Raw genomic sequence first — 13,919 nt, 5'->3', positions numbered from 1 at the left:
ACGGGTACAACTCAAATTCCTACGACTATTTCTATGACTATCACTTCGAACGTGGCTGATTCAATGTCTTCGGATATCACGTTAGCTTTGTGTAATACTTTGTGTCTATTACCGTCACTACCATTATGTCTACGGCCATGACATCGACAACGTAGTCGTAGGCGTAGGTCTTGTCATTTCTGTAGTCAATGACTACGTTATTCCCGTTGACTATATTATTATAATAACTACGGATACCACTATCCCTACGATAACGACGATGACTACTATTACTAGTATTGGTAACTTTTCTTTACGTGTTTTATTCAAATTAAAATTGAAACCCGAGTATCTGGTATATATTCATGTTAAGTTTTATTATAGCTTTATTTATCATTATTAAATACTTAAGAAACATCTGCAACCTATGATTATGATATTCTTCCAGAACGTAATTGGACAGCATGTAAAAGTCATCAGCATTGAACCAAAAACGGCTATCAAGACATCGCAGTCATGTTATTGTCAAAAATTGAATAACAATAAATGTTTTAATGTTTAAAATAAAGTACATATGTTAGTGATTATTGCTAAATTTTTACTATAGGGTGTTATCCGTTTTAATTAACACAATCAATGTCTTGAGGTGTAAAAATATATTCAGATTTGTTAATCCTTTGAAAAAGTATCAGTCTTTGTTGATATATCATAGTTTGAAGAATGTTTATAACTAGGGTGATGAATAGTTTCTCACTAAATGGTTATGCGCTTAGTTGTGGCAGCGGACTCAATAGTTGTGATTTGATACCAGACGGTGAAGTTAAGAGAAGCCTACGTGACTATTAAGTCACCGAAGATAGACACGAGAAGCCCACATCGGACGTAGGAACTAGTGGACGACTACTCTACTTCCACCTCACAGTAGTTGTTCTCTCTTCGGTTCCATTGGCCTATGTGAAGTCCGTTACCCCAACTCCCTCTCTCTTCCCAAAGAGAACTGCCGTAACATAGCAGACCTTATTTCTCGTCCTTATTATCCAAAGCAGGCAACGGACCCGCTTTGTTTTGGCATAGCTCTAAATGGAAAGAGGGGCATTCATTTTTCGAAAGGGCTGCTTGAGCAGTCAATACTGACGTGACAGTGGACGTTTTCGCAAGCGTTTCAGTAGCATACTAACTACGAGAAAACATCGCGGAGGTATTGGTAAGTCTGACATAGTGTTCCTGTCCCATAAGGGCGAGTAGATAATGCATTCCACACGCAAAAAAAAAATTAATAACGCTTTCGAATATTTTTTTATAAAATAATATTTGTTATATTATACAAGCCGTTGATTATTTTTTAATACTCTGATTCAATTTTTCAAGTTTGTGGAAATTACTAAAGCCATCTATAAGCGCCGTCAGAATGTAGTGAGTTCCGTCAATAAAATTCAGATTAATTTGAAGAAATTGTATTCATCGCAGCCACCATAAATTTCTATGTATACGTAAACGTAGGTTCTTTAACCTACACCAGTTCGGGGTTTTTAAATTATAAAAGTTCCCAAAATGAAAAAAGTTGAGCTTCATGTTAAATTCATCATGAAAAAATAATTAAACATGGTTTATATTAATCCAAACTTTATATAACGCGTAGAATACACGTTTTACATTTTGTGTTGAACATTTAACTCAACGCCTCTTTTCTGGTATAAACAACAAACTTTTGACATGTAACGTTTTTTAAAAAAGTAGTTTGAAATATTCACAAATCACTAATGCATTGAAACGTACATTTAAATATTTGCAACTACATTAAAGACAATAAAAGGAAAAACGTTTAAATACTAGGAAAACGAACCTTTGTTTAATTACAGTTCTTATATCAATATATAAATGAAATTATCACCCAATGCACAAGACAAGCAATGGTTGCATAAACAAAAATTAAACTATTCTAATATATAAATTGTTAAAGCCAAACAGTTACAGTAGATACCGAGTACAAACTCCCAAAACTTAAATAATTCAATATCAAGAATGTACCTGATGAATATGAATAATTAAGCAAATCTTTAAAAGCCTTCTAATGCAGAAGCAACACTGGAATTGGGAATCCTTTCCTGTCAGAAATCAATTCTGACAAAGTGACATATCCAGGTAAACCAAGTAATGCAAAAATCATATGTAGGACTAAACCAATATGAAAATAAAAACAAAACAATAATCAAAAATACATAGTACACGAATGAAAATCTTTTCACGTTGCCAACCGTAACACAATTAAATATTATAATTTGACTAGCAACATAATTAAGATTAATTCTTAAAGTTATCACTTATAACAGACACATAAATATCATTGACTGTAACTTTACAATAAAATCTATCAACTACATAAAGTTAGACTCTGATAGTTTGACAGGCTATGAGTAGGTATAAATTAATTTTAAAACTAATTGGCACTTCTTTGTAACATGTTAAAACTAGATGCCATCATTGCTGTATCATTAAGGCACTAATAAATATTGAAGATTTTGTATGGAGGTAATACACATTAATAAACACAAACAGACAAACCTTATTTACCCCAGTTGTACTATTACACCTTTCACTTTTGAAAATTGAAAGTACGACGAGTTATTGATAATGGAAATTTTACATGGCTGTAGTCAACATCCAGGTATAAAAAGGTATTCAGTTTTAAATATAAACTTACAAAATAGTCCCAGGCGTATCTAATAATACATACTCTACTCTATGGTTAACTAGTGTGTTCAAAACTACAAATTTCAACATTTAGTAATGAGACATCTCTCTCTGTGCATTTCAGGGTCATTTCATCCGAGCAAAAGCTATAAATATATGACATGTATATAAAATCTACCACAAATCGTTAATTTAGATAAAATAGCAATATTTCAGTTAGTTTTAATATTTTTCGTAATATTTAACAAACAATTCATCGATATATCTTACATGTACATCAAATTAGTTTGTATACTAAAAATACTAATTTAAAAACAAAGTATAAAGTTATATTTTTTAAAAGTTGGACTTATCTTTTTGAATGTATCATTAGAATACTGCTGTTATCCATCCAAAAATGATTTTAGTAAAAAAGTAAATAATAACTGTAAAAATAAATTTTGTATAAAAAATCACAAGAAAAAATTAGTCCATATATATGCTGTAACTAAAAATAGTGCAATTCCATTGCATTACATAATCGCAGTACAAGCACTTGTGCTAAATAAATGGAATGAAAATGCTTTTTGTTACATGGCTTTAAAATCACAATGAGTAAATATTCTATTATTCAATATTTTTATAAATTTTTATACAATTTCATTAAACATTAAAACATATTATATAAACCTTTAACATGATTTGTATTTTAAATTCATAGAGACTGACATTTCCTTATCATAATTCTAAGAAAAAAAACCTTAACCCACAGCATAGTTTAGGCTAAAAATAAAATAACATTTAACTTTATATAAATTGATTAAAATGTTCATTTGAAATTATTGTAATCCAAATGTGGAAACAATTGCAGGAAAACGTAAAAAAATCCAATTTCCAACACAATAACTTTGTTGCAATATGAATAACTAAAATATAACCTTTTGTAGCTTTTGCATATTAAATTAATGAAAAGCACCACATAATTATGTTAAAGGCAGTATTAAAATATGCAACTTTGCTATTCTATAGACCAATCAAATCAGATCTATGGTGGACACAAATGATACTCTGCAACAAAAGATAGAGAATCACAGTACCTCTACCTATCACAAACATGATCACTGTCATAAGTGCATCAACTAAAATGATATACTTTTACGGAAATGGCGCGAAAAAACTATCACTTGCTCATTAACTTTAAACCAAAATTTGTCTTAAATGTTAACAAACACTAAAACCATGATTATTTACGAAATCAGTTATAATGTACAATATACACTGATTACTTATATTATCTATGATTTAATGTATCTAGCTTTGCAGTCTTTAAAAATAGGAGACTGTTGATTTCCTTTGCAATTCAACATTTTGCTCCTTTTTCACATACACTAACAATTTTTTGTGTCCATATTATTGTTTAATATATAAAAAGCTTACTAAAAGGACCCTGAATGCATTTTTCTCACACAATTGTAGGTAACATTTTGATTTTGTACTTAATGATCAGATTCATTATCAGAGTTGCTTAACATTGAAGCAACCAAACTGTCGAATTCTGGTACAGCCTCCTCAAACATTGCTAATTGTTGCTCTAAAGACTCTGATGCAGTAGAAACAGAAACTTCTGTTAATCCATCTGTCCATTCACGAGAGGTGGACCTAGCCTGTAGACATTCTTGGTAGAAGTCGGCAAGCTCAGCAATTGGACTGCCATCAGCAAAAGGAAATTCCTGGAAATAGATATAGTGGTTGTTATTCATAAACATTCCACAGCCTTTAGTAATTTTCTTGCTGATGATTAATTATTTAATATTGGACAATAGAAATCCATATATGGATTAAAATAACATTTGTAGTCTAAGAGAAGATACTGATATCCTAAAAAATTATAGCATAAAATTAGTGTCAAATTTGTTCATCATACATGGGCCACCATACATTTCCTATAGAACTGGTTGAAACCCTCCTGTATCCAGCATCTTCCAACAACCGTAACAAGTTTTTATATCTTATGCTGTGCATATAAATCCATAGTCTCCAGAACCTTAAGGCCCAGCCACTATTTGTTTTATGTGTCTGCCCACTGCCACTTGTATTTGCCAACCTAGATATTTTGGTTACTCTCATCGATCTACAGATTTTCTCATATTTTATTTCTACTTGTAGAGATATACCAAGCATAATCCCTTATATGGCATGTTGAGCTACTGCCAGCTTAACAACGAGGTCCAGAGTGATAGCTTATATCTCAATGCTGCAGACATCGGGTAATTTACAAACATAGGTTAATTTGTTACTTACTATTAAACTGCAAAATCTATTATCTTTACACTTTGGTACTTCAATAGCATTGCTGGCAGAGACATAAGCTGGTGTCTCTGTACTGCTTCCTGGTATATTTTGTTTCATTGCATCAGATATTGCCATTAACTTCATTTTCTACAAAAATAAATATTAATAAGAAGCTTAAATTTGGTACAGAACAATAACATAAGATTAAAAACATGTGTTTTTTGTTAAAAATGGGAATCAAATATGTTATTCCTTCCATCACCGGTCAATAAACACACATACTACACAAAATAGTTTTCTAGTTCAAAAAAAGTAAAAAATCAAAATAGTTTTATTACATGAGATCCATACAATCATTTGTTTGACAGTTTCAAAATAAGTTTGTTACTTGATAATGCGCCACTACCTACTAAACATAATCTGAAGTAGTGTAAAAGGCCTATTGGCAGAGGCCATGCTTAATAAATTTCTTCAGTTTGCTAAATAAATTTAACACATTAAGTTTGTTATGAAAGCATTTAAAAATAATTTTTACATATATTTCAAGATTATGGATGTGGAGATCACTATTTATTAATTGGAAATTATGTTAAAACTTTAAAATTTTTACCGCTTCCATCTTATCTTTTTCTGCAAGCAGCCAAGCCAATGGGGGCTCAGGAGGCAGTTGTTGGTACAGTGTGTCCTGTAATTCTTTAATTTTTTCAACATCTACAAAAGCGCCAGCAGTCAAAGGCTTTGACAAGTCACACTCCTTTTTCTCTATGAAATTTCTTCTGAAAAACAACATTGATTGTAAAGAAAATTTACATTCACTTAATATGCTTTATAACATTGAAACATTTAAGGAGGCACCAATGTCTTTTTCTGTACCTTTTTTCTGTACGGTTCTCTGTTGGGAAATGGTCACTTTTCATCATTATGTTAGCATGTGAATTATTAGAGTTAGCTTCAATTAAACATCCTCTATCCTCTGGCAGCATTGTCATCTTTGTTCTATATATCACTTCAATAAGTATTGTACCAATGGGTGTATGAAGTTCACTAACTTTAACAGTCTTGGGATTTTCACCTGATAATCAAAATAATAAATTAATAAATAAACGGATTTGACCTTATTGCTAATTTTTTTTTAATAATTTACACTTTTTCTACCTTAGTCATCTTAAAATATGAAAAACTGGCAAGTATTCTTAGTGACAGATTGGTCTGTGTTGTGTGTGTGAAATGTGAATAGAATAACTTTAACAAATAACTGAATTGAATACTCCATAATTTTTGTTTTTTTCTTTTATTTGTTGAAGGTTTGGAGTTGTAATTCATTTTAAAAATGTATTGACTTTGTATAAATTCATGCATAATAAAAGAAAAACAAAGTAGTTGTTTTACGCAAGCAACAAAGATAGTGATGAGGTGGTCACACAATCTGACGCAGCTCACAGCTGAATACATCTAGAAGAGTAGCAAGATTGTTATCACAATAAAAAAATTTAGAAGAGGTCTGTGCCAAAAGGCCCACAGAAACTTGGCACATTATAATACAAGAAAAAAATTACTACTAAGATTTAAATTACTAGCTTACTTATCATGTAACTAAATAAAGGCCTTTACTATTATTATTACAAATTCTTTTGGTTCTCTAAAATTCATAACCAGCTTAAGGGGACACTGTGGTAATCACACAAAGTTGCCGAAACTATGTTGAGAAAGCATACAGGGAAATATCTATTGCAGATTATAATCGTAAAAGGATTTAACATTATGATATAAAGGTTATCAATAGAACATGTTTATCTTTCTTTTTAAAACTTCTCTTCCTATCGTCTTAGATATGTTAACTAAGTGAGTCTCAGACGGTATTGAAAAAACACTGTTGAAGAATCCCAAGCAGCACGATCGCGCTTTTCCTATATATGTATGAAAATACCCAAAAAGCACAATATTTCTCAAATTGTCAAGAAACACCAGGCAGTGCAATAGCGCTTGTATGGGTATCAAACTTAATTTTCAAGCGATTTAGAAAAGGAATTCATCCAGTATGTTTTGATAATCGCTACTTCTAACAATTATAATTGTTACTCTCAATTTAAATTCTTTGTTAATAAATATTTCAAGTTTGTTCAAATTTTTTTTAAAAGCTAACAATTATTAAACTTTTTATTTTGTATATATTATTGTATTTTTATAGTACAATTCTACCTGTTGTAAAAAATACTATTTACTCCAAAAGGAGCTGTGTGATGTACTTGCGTAAGTAAACCTGAGCGCTCCAAAACGGCACTCCGTAATGCACCGTCACACCACACATTGTCCACAGTGCTTGAAATGTGCTGGGCTTTCTTGACATAAAATCTGAACAGTGCAATTGCGCTGCTTAGGACTCAAAAGGTTAAAATGATAATGAAGATTTTTGATGATAAACAAAGTATGTGTCAGCTTGACTGCATTGCTGTATGATGTTTTTTTGATAATTAGTTCTTGACAGATAGACACTTAATACATGATTGTTAATAAGCTTACCTAAAATTTCTAGATTAGGCTGCCCCCCATAAATTTTATGTGAAATTTTATATGATTCCTTAAATTGTGATCTTGACAATTTATATGCGGGAGTAATTCTTGAAATACTTAAAGTTGATTTAAGCATAATACTCATTCTATAATAAACTGCAGATACAGACGTAATGCTGGCATCACATCCTGGGAGTAATTTAACAGTCCATACCTCAAGTACCATTTCATCTCCATCACTGGTTCTTAATGATATTTCAATACATAAGACTTTAGCTAAAGCTTCTAAGATTTCACCATTTAAAACACGTTTTGCATCTGTGTTAACGCTTGGTTCATCGGGAATCGATAAATTAAACTAAAATTATGAAAAAATGACAGAAACAAGTTAATATTTATAACAGTATTATTGGTACTTATTAATTGCACCACACGTATATATCTCAAAAATTGTACATAATACAATAAATATGAAGGCCACAATCAAATTTAAATGTGCATAATACGATAGACACAAATTTTAATCGTACCCATTGTAAACTAGTTGAAGAGGGAGGCTCTTCTGGTTTTGAAGCTATGTAATCAGGAGTAATCTTCTTCCCTTGTCTACTTTGAACCACAATTTGTGCAACTTTTAATGTTAATATTTTAGTAAATTTATGCAATTTAAAACGATCTTGCGTGTCTAAATTTAAAGCAGTCATTGTGTTATTAATAATTACTAAACTTTACAATTTACAATATATAATGCAAAATAACGACGATAAAAGCATTTAATTTGAGTCCACAAGCTTCTTAAAAATGTTCTTTATTATATATAGATATATATATGTATATATGTAATAACTACGTAAACAATTCAATAACGGAACTAATAAATCAAAAGTAAATTCTGATTTCTATTAGAACGATATACAGATAACAACAATGTCATTTTATTAACAATTTTTAAACATCAATTTCTAAACGATTATGATATTAGATAGGATTTTTTTAAATGCTATAAATAGTTGTAACAATAAATTCTAGACTCTTTTGAACAGGATACAATATTCTTTAAATAAAAATAAGTTAAAGACGATTTAAAGGGATAAAAAATCGATTAAGTATATTTTCGAAGAGTATTGCTTTGGTAAGTAATTCGTTTACTCAATCATTGCAAAGAATAGGTTTAACTAAGGATTTTCTATTAACGCGAAGTACTTGGAAACTGGCAAATATACTATATATAGAGGATTACGTTATTCTTAACATGAAATCAAATACATTAAAAAAGTCAAAAACAAATTCTTTGCTTCTTTTGGAATTTTAGTGTGTAACTAAAGTTCAAAGCTATGCATAGTGGTTTCTGGAATGGCATACCGACCATCAGATATATTTATATCAATCGTACATTTCTATTTATCATTTTTTTTTCTTACAAATCTCTAGGTTTCTTTTGTATTTTTTCATTAGGCATATCTTTTAGGCGCCAATTTTTGCCATCAAGTATCTATTATAAGTATTACAGTGTTTTAATTGTAAAAGCGTCAAAAGCGTAACTCGATTACTAGATTAAGAAGGCAACTCGTTAATGTAACACTTATTGTTAAGAATAGCAGATAAGCATTGTTATTATAAAATTAATTAATATGAATTGTATGCATTTTAACACAATCTTTTTTTTTAGTTCAGAAAGTGTGCTAGTTTTTACTATGCAGAAATAGAGAATCGATTTTTATTGCTAATATTCATAATTGATGTCATGTTTTTTTCTTACACTTTATTTTCTTTTATTCATAACGTAATTATGTTTTGCTAGTTACCATCACTTAAATAAAATTTCAGTTTTATGTAAAAACTTATTGGTAAAGTTGTTATAAAGTAAATTCTAAAGTTTTTTGATAATGTTAATGTTTTCGAAATTATTTGAATTTAGAATAGTTTGATTGTTTCCGACATTTCGCAGAAAATTATCCTTGCTACTGAAACTGTTGTAACGAGGTTTTAAATACGAAGCAGAAAAACCCTTTGGTTAGATTTAGAACAACAAGAAAAAAATGTTCCAGTTAGGAGACATTTTTCCAAACTTCACCGCCAACACCACTATAGGCGAAATAGATTTTCACGATTGGCTTGAAGATTCGTAAGTTTAATTTTCGAGCGCTAATGCCATTTTTATATTTCTTATACATGAACCTGTGTATTATTATTTACCTATAACGTTTATTTCCAGTTGGGGTATTCTTTTTTCTCATCCCTCTGACTTTACTCCTGTTTGTACTACAGAGCTAGCCAGGGTTATTAATTTAATGCCTGAATTTGAAAAACGTAATGTTAAAGTTATTGGATTGTCATGTGATTCAATTTCATCACATTTTGACTGGTGCAAAGATATCAAATGCTATGCAGGTTTGTTACACAAATGATCAATACTGAAACCTATTTTTATTTCTTACTATTAACTATTCTGTACTGTCTCACACTTATATTCTGTAAGTGGATATTTTCAATATTTTGCTTTATATATTTTGTCATGTTTGCAAACTTGTATGGCTTTTCTATTAAAAGTTTATTTGTATTTTTACAGGTTGTAATGAAGATGAGAAATTTCCATACCCAATAATTGAAGACAAGGACCGAGCTTTAGCTGCAAAGTTGGGAATGGTAGACAAAGATGAATTGGATGAAACTGGAATGCCATTGACAGCTCGTGCTGTGTTCATCATAGACCAAAAAAAGAAATTTAGACTTTCAATTCTTTATCCAGCTACTACTGGCAGGAATTTTGAGTAAGAAAATCTTTAAAATGATTTGTCACAAGCTATATGTAGCCTACTATACCATCTTCATCAAAGAATGTCCAATGCTGGTGATAGTATTCCTTATATATTTTCATCAATTGAAAGGGGCCTGTATCTAGCAATTTCCGACAATCTGTGCTAAGTTATGTAAATGACAACTACATACCGAGCTTTTAATACCAATAGGAACATATTGCACATAAAGATAATTTTTTTATTTCTAAACATGAAGTTATTTTGTTAACTACTAAATTTCTTCATTATAAACTTTAATTATCAGAGATTCTATTAATCTTTATTGACTCAGTATATATTGCAATAGTACAATTAATCAAATTTTCATTAAGAGAAACACAAATTGGAAAATTATTATAACTGTAATACATTATATATTGTTGTTACCTAATGTTTGTCTAGAATTAAATGTTATGAAGTATACATATAATCATCTTCATTTCAACCATATTATGTCCATAACCAGTTGAAAGGACCTACAAAGACCTTAAAAACCTTCTTGTGGGTGCATCCTATATTGTACTTGCTGGCCTTTAATATATACTCCAGTACTCTAAGGTCCCTGTGGTTTTGTTTTCCTTGTTATGCAGTCTGACCACTACCACTATAATTTGCCATTCCACTAATTAGAATATGCTGTAACAAATGCTGTAACAAAATACAGAAAGCAAATCAAGCTTAAATAGGTACTCGTTCTCACATTCACTGAATTGTGTATAAATATATCAAATTTCATCATAGATATATATCTTTCTAAATATTAAGGTTTATATGTTAGGATGTTAAAATTTTCTTAATAATTAAATAAGAAAATCCTTTATTGGATTAATTTGGATACTTCTTTACAATATATAATTGTCCTATAAGCATAAATCAGAGTTTTTACTACTTTTTTCCTATTGGTATTCTATATTAAAAAAATTATGAAAGCAGCTTCAATGTGTCTGACTGTGATGCAATTATACATAATGATTATGTATACTTTTTTATGCTGCTTGCATTTATGGATATAGTTGTCACATTTGCACATTTATATACTTATATTTTTTTCATTACATGTTTACCATTATAAGCTTACACTTGAAATTTAGGGTAATATGCATCTATATGTTTGATCTCTGCTTATTAAAATAGCATTTGACTTGTCCTTAACCCAGAGGGTTACAATTCATTGTATTATGTTCTAATCATATAAATACTTTTGTCAAGGTAGAAGATTATGAATTATGTGAACTAGAGTGTAATATGTATAATATTTTAGAATTCTTAGATAATATTAAAAGTAACATTCTTGTGTCCATTGTGTTTCTAACATTATACAATGCAGGGAAAATATGACAGGCTTGTTATCAAGCTATAACAATGTATTAAGTATTCAATTAAATGTTTATGAATCAGATGAGTATAAATTTCATTTGACAATCTTTTGCCAACCGATATGATTTAGTTATTAAATTAATATTAAGTCATGATAATATTTTCAGGTTAAAGAGCACTGTTTATTTAACTATAAATATTATCTATTCTTTGAAATCATATACATCTGTTTGTATAAATAAGTAAAATACTTATAGTTGACTTCTCTTTCTTACAGTGAAATCTTACGTGTGTTAGATTCTCTTCAGCTGACTGATAAAGCTAAGGTTGCTACCCCCGTTGATTGGAAGGTTAGTTTAATAAAAAAATGGTTAGTTAACTTCTATTGTATCTGAAAAAAAATATATGAAATATATAATAAATATAATATATGAAAAAAAAATATAACAGCATAATTTCTCATGGTCATACATTATAGCTCAATGTACTGATATTGTTTAAACTGTTCTGATGTATACGGTATATTTTGATAGAAATGCTTGCTTTTTAATTTTATTACCTATTCAATACATAATCATGTCTCCACAGAGGTTATTACATCAATTTTGTTAGTTTTTTGATGAGATTTTGGTGGGATCTGTTTTAACATTCCATCCTGTTTAATATTTTAACAATTTTGAAATGCAACCAGTCAGATCACCAAGTGTTTCTTGCATAAATCATAATTCAATAATATTTTACTGCTAAAAGGCTAATATTAGACACATGAAAAGTAATTTAAAATAACTTAATACTGGTTTATTACATAAAGATCAAGAATAGATCGAGTAGCATATAAGTAATAGCAATAATTATCGTTACAAAAATTTCTAGATGGGCGACGATTGTATGGTACTACCAACTATAACTGAAGAAAATATGGATATGATGTTTCCACTCGGAGTCTCTGTCATCCCGCTTCCGTCAGGCAAGAAATATCTTCGCAAGACTCCTTGTCCGGATGTTTAATGTTATTTGAATATAATTGTATGATAATTTGCCTTAACCACTGATATGTGATATGTTTTGTTTTCATCTCTCAAAAATATTAATAAACCATTTTTAAGAGTGCATTTTTAATGTATAAGAAACTTCTCCCGCAACACATCTCCCATATCTCTCAACATATTAAACATCACCTAGCAACCAAGTCGCCGATATCGAAGCCGACCCCCACACAGTCGTTGACGCTGTCGCTGAATCTGGATCCGACGCCGGGTGCCTAACTGATACCAACACCAATCTCAAAGTATATGCCAAAGAACAGGTGGAATCCGACGAATTAGTCGACATTGACGCCTTGCTAGAACCAATGCCAACAACGTTAGTGAAGTGGAGACCGACGCTGATGCTTGTAGCGATGCAGATGCAGAAGACGTCGACACATGCTTCGGCGGTTGCGTCTCATAAGTATAAGCGTCGAAACGACGTCGGGGTCCGTTTCGGAATCCGCCTCCTCATGAGCATTTGCTACACTGCCGGCCTCTGCGCCGTCTTCTGCGTTGGCGTCACCGTCGATCTAACAATCAATGATAATATCGACATAGATGTAGGCGACGTTGCCGACGCAGAAAAGGCTAATGTTAGTCAATAAATATAATTCATAATAACTTCTTAACGGTTTATTCATAATGTTAAAGGATAGACCGAGGAGCATATTAAAATAACAATAACAATAATTATTTTAATATTAATTTCTAGATGGGCGCCGATTGTATGGTACTAACGACTATAACTGAAGAAAATATGGATATAAGGTTTCCACTCGGAGTCTCTGTCGTCCCGCTTCCATTAGACAAGAAATATCTCAGCAAGACTCCTTGTCCGGATGTTTAATGTTATTTGAATATAATTGTATTATAATTTGCTAACCTAACCTAACCACTGATATGTTATATGTTTTGTTTTCATCTCCATTTTTAGTGTGTATTTTTAATGTATAAGAAACATCTCTCGCAACACATCTCCCACATTTCTCACATCTCTAACATCGCCTAGCAACCAAGTGCCGATGTCGATGCCGACGACCACGTGGACGACGCTGTCGCAGAATCTGGATCCGACGCCGAGCGCGAAACCGATGCTAACACTAATCTAAAAGTATACGCACAGGTGGAAGTCGTCGTCAACTTCAACGATGACGCCTTGCCAGTACCTACGTCAACAGCATTAGTGAAGCGTAGACCGAAGCCGATGCTTTTAACGACGCAGATGTAGACGACGTTGTCGACGCAGTTTAGACGTCGTTGACGAAGCAGATATAGACGTCGTAGACGATGTAGATAGAGAAGACGTCGACGACGTTGCCGACGC

General features: G+C 31.1%; 2 protein-coding genes across 4 annotated transcripts; one reads left to right on the top strand and one right to left on the bottom strand.

Annotated features, from left to right (window-relative positions):
• Positions 1 to 3,438: 3,438 nt before the first annotated feature.
• LOC137919499 (autophagy-related protein 13 homolog) lies at positions 3,439 to 8,156 on the bottom strand. Of its 2 annotated transcripts, none has more exons than XM_068762596.1 (6): positions 7,983 to 8,156; positions 7,462 to 7,810; positions 5,815 to 6,013; positions 5,552 to 5,717; positions 4,951 to 5,088; positions 3,439 to 4,379 (listed from the first exon to the last, which is right to left on the bottom strand). In XM_068762596.1, the coding sequence occupies exons 1-6, from the start codon at positions 8,154 to 8,156 to the stop codon at positions 4,146 to 4,148; spliced, it is 1,260 nt and encodes a 419-aa protein (XP_068618697.1). In that variant the 3' UTR covers positions 3,439 to 4,145. The 2 variants fall into 2 exon arrangements, with proteins under 2 accessions (XP_068618697.1, XP_068618704.1); XM_068762603.1 differs by having other exon boundaries at positions 5,552 to 5,714.
• A 1,074-nt stretch (positions 8,157 to 9,230) lies between these two features.
• Positions 9,231 to 12,672, top strand: Prx6a (Peroxiredoxin 6a). Of its 2 annotated transcripts, XM_068768478.1 has the most exons (6): positions 9,231 to 9,299; positions 9,401 to 9,577; positions 9,668 to 9,843; positions 10,022 to 10,223; positions 11,845 to 11,917; positions 12,441 to 12,672. In XM_068768478.1, the coding sequence occupies exons 2-6, from the start codon at positions 9,492 to 9,494 to the stop codon at positions 12,573 to 12,575; spliced, it is 672 nt and encodes a 223-aa protein (XP_068624579.1). In that variant the 5' UTR covers positions 9,231 to 9,299; positions 9,401 to 9,491; the 3' UTR covers positions 12,576 to 12,672. The 2 variants fall into 2 exon arrangements, with proteins under 2 accessions (XP_068624579.1, XP_068623894.1); XM_068767793.1 differs by having other exon boundaries at positions 9,233 to 9,577.
• The last annotated feature ends 1,247 nt before the right edge of the window (positions 12,673 to 13,919 follow it).

The sequence above is a fragment of the Battus philenor genome, unplaced genomic scaffold, assembly GCF_028537555.1.
Source record: "Battus philenor isolate CCGP_79_NKW_IND1 unplaced genomic scaffold, ilBatPhil1.0.hap1 SCAF_1, whole genome shotgun sequence".
In the NCBI taxonomy this organism is placed as follows: Eukaryota; Metazoa; Arthropoda; class Insecta; order Lepidoptera; family Papilionidae; genus Battus; species Battus philenor.
This window is presented reverse-complemented; position numbering and strand designations above follow the sequence as displayed.

Excerpts from the sequence above, each read along its gene's own strand:
- LOC137919499 (XM_068762596.1), bottom strand. The coding sequence starts at position 8,156 with ATGACTGCTTTAAATTTAGACACGCAAGATCGTTTTAAATTGCATAAA. Across the intron at positions 7,811-7,982 it reads CTTCAACTAGTTTACAATGG|TTTAATTTATCGATTCCCGA; the intron begins GTACGATTAAAA and ends TCATAATTTTAG. Across the intron at positions 4,380-4,950 it reads ATAGATTTTGCAGTTTAATA|GAATTTCCTTTTGCTGATGG; the intron begins GTAAGTAACAAA and ends ATCTATTTCCAG.
- Prx6a (XM_068768478.1), top strand. The coding sequence starts at position 9,492 with ATGTTCCAGTTAGGAGACATTTTTCCAAACTTCACCGCCAACACCACT. Across the intron at positions 9,844-10,021 it reads AGATATCAAATGCTATGCAG|GTTGTAATGAAGATGAGAAA; the intron begins GTTTGTTACACA and ends GTATTTTTACAG. Across the intron at positions 10,224-11,844 it reads ACTACTGGCAGGAATTTTGA|TGAAATCTTACGTGTGTTAG; the intron begins GTAAGAAAATCT and ends TCTTTCTTACAG.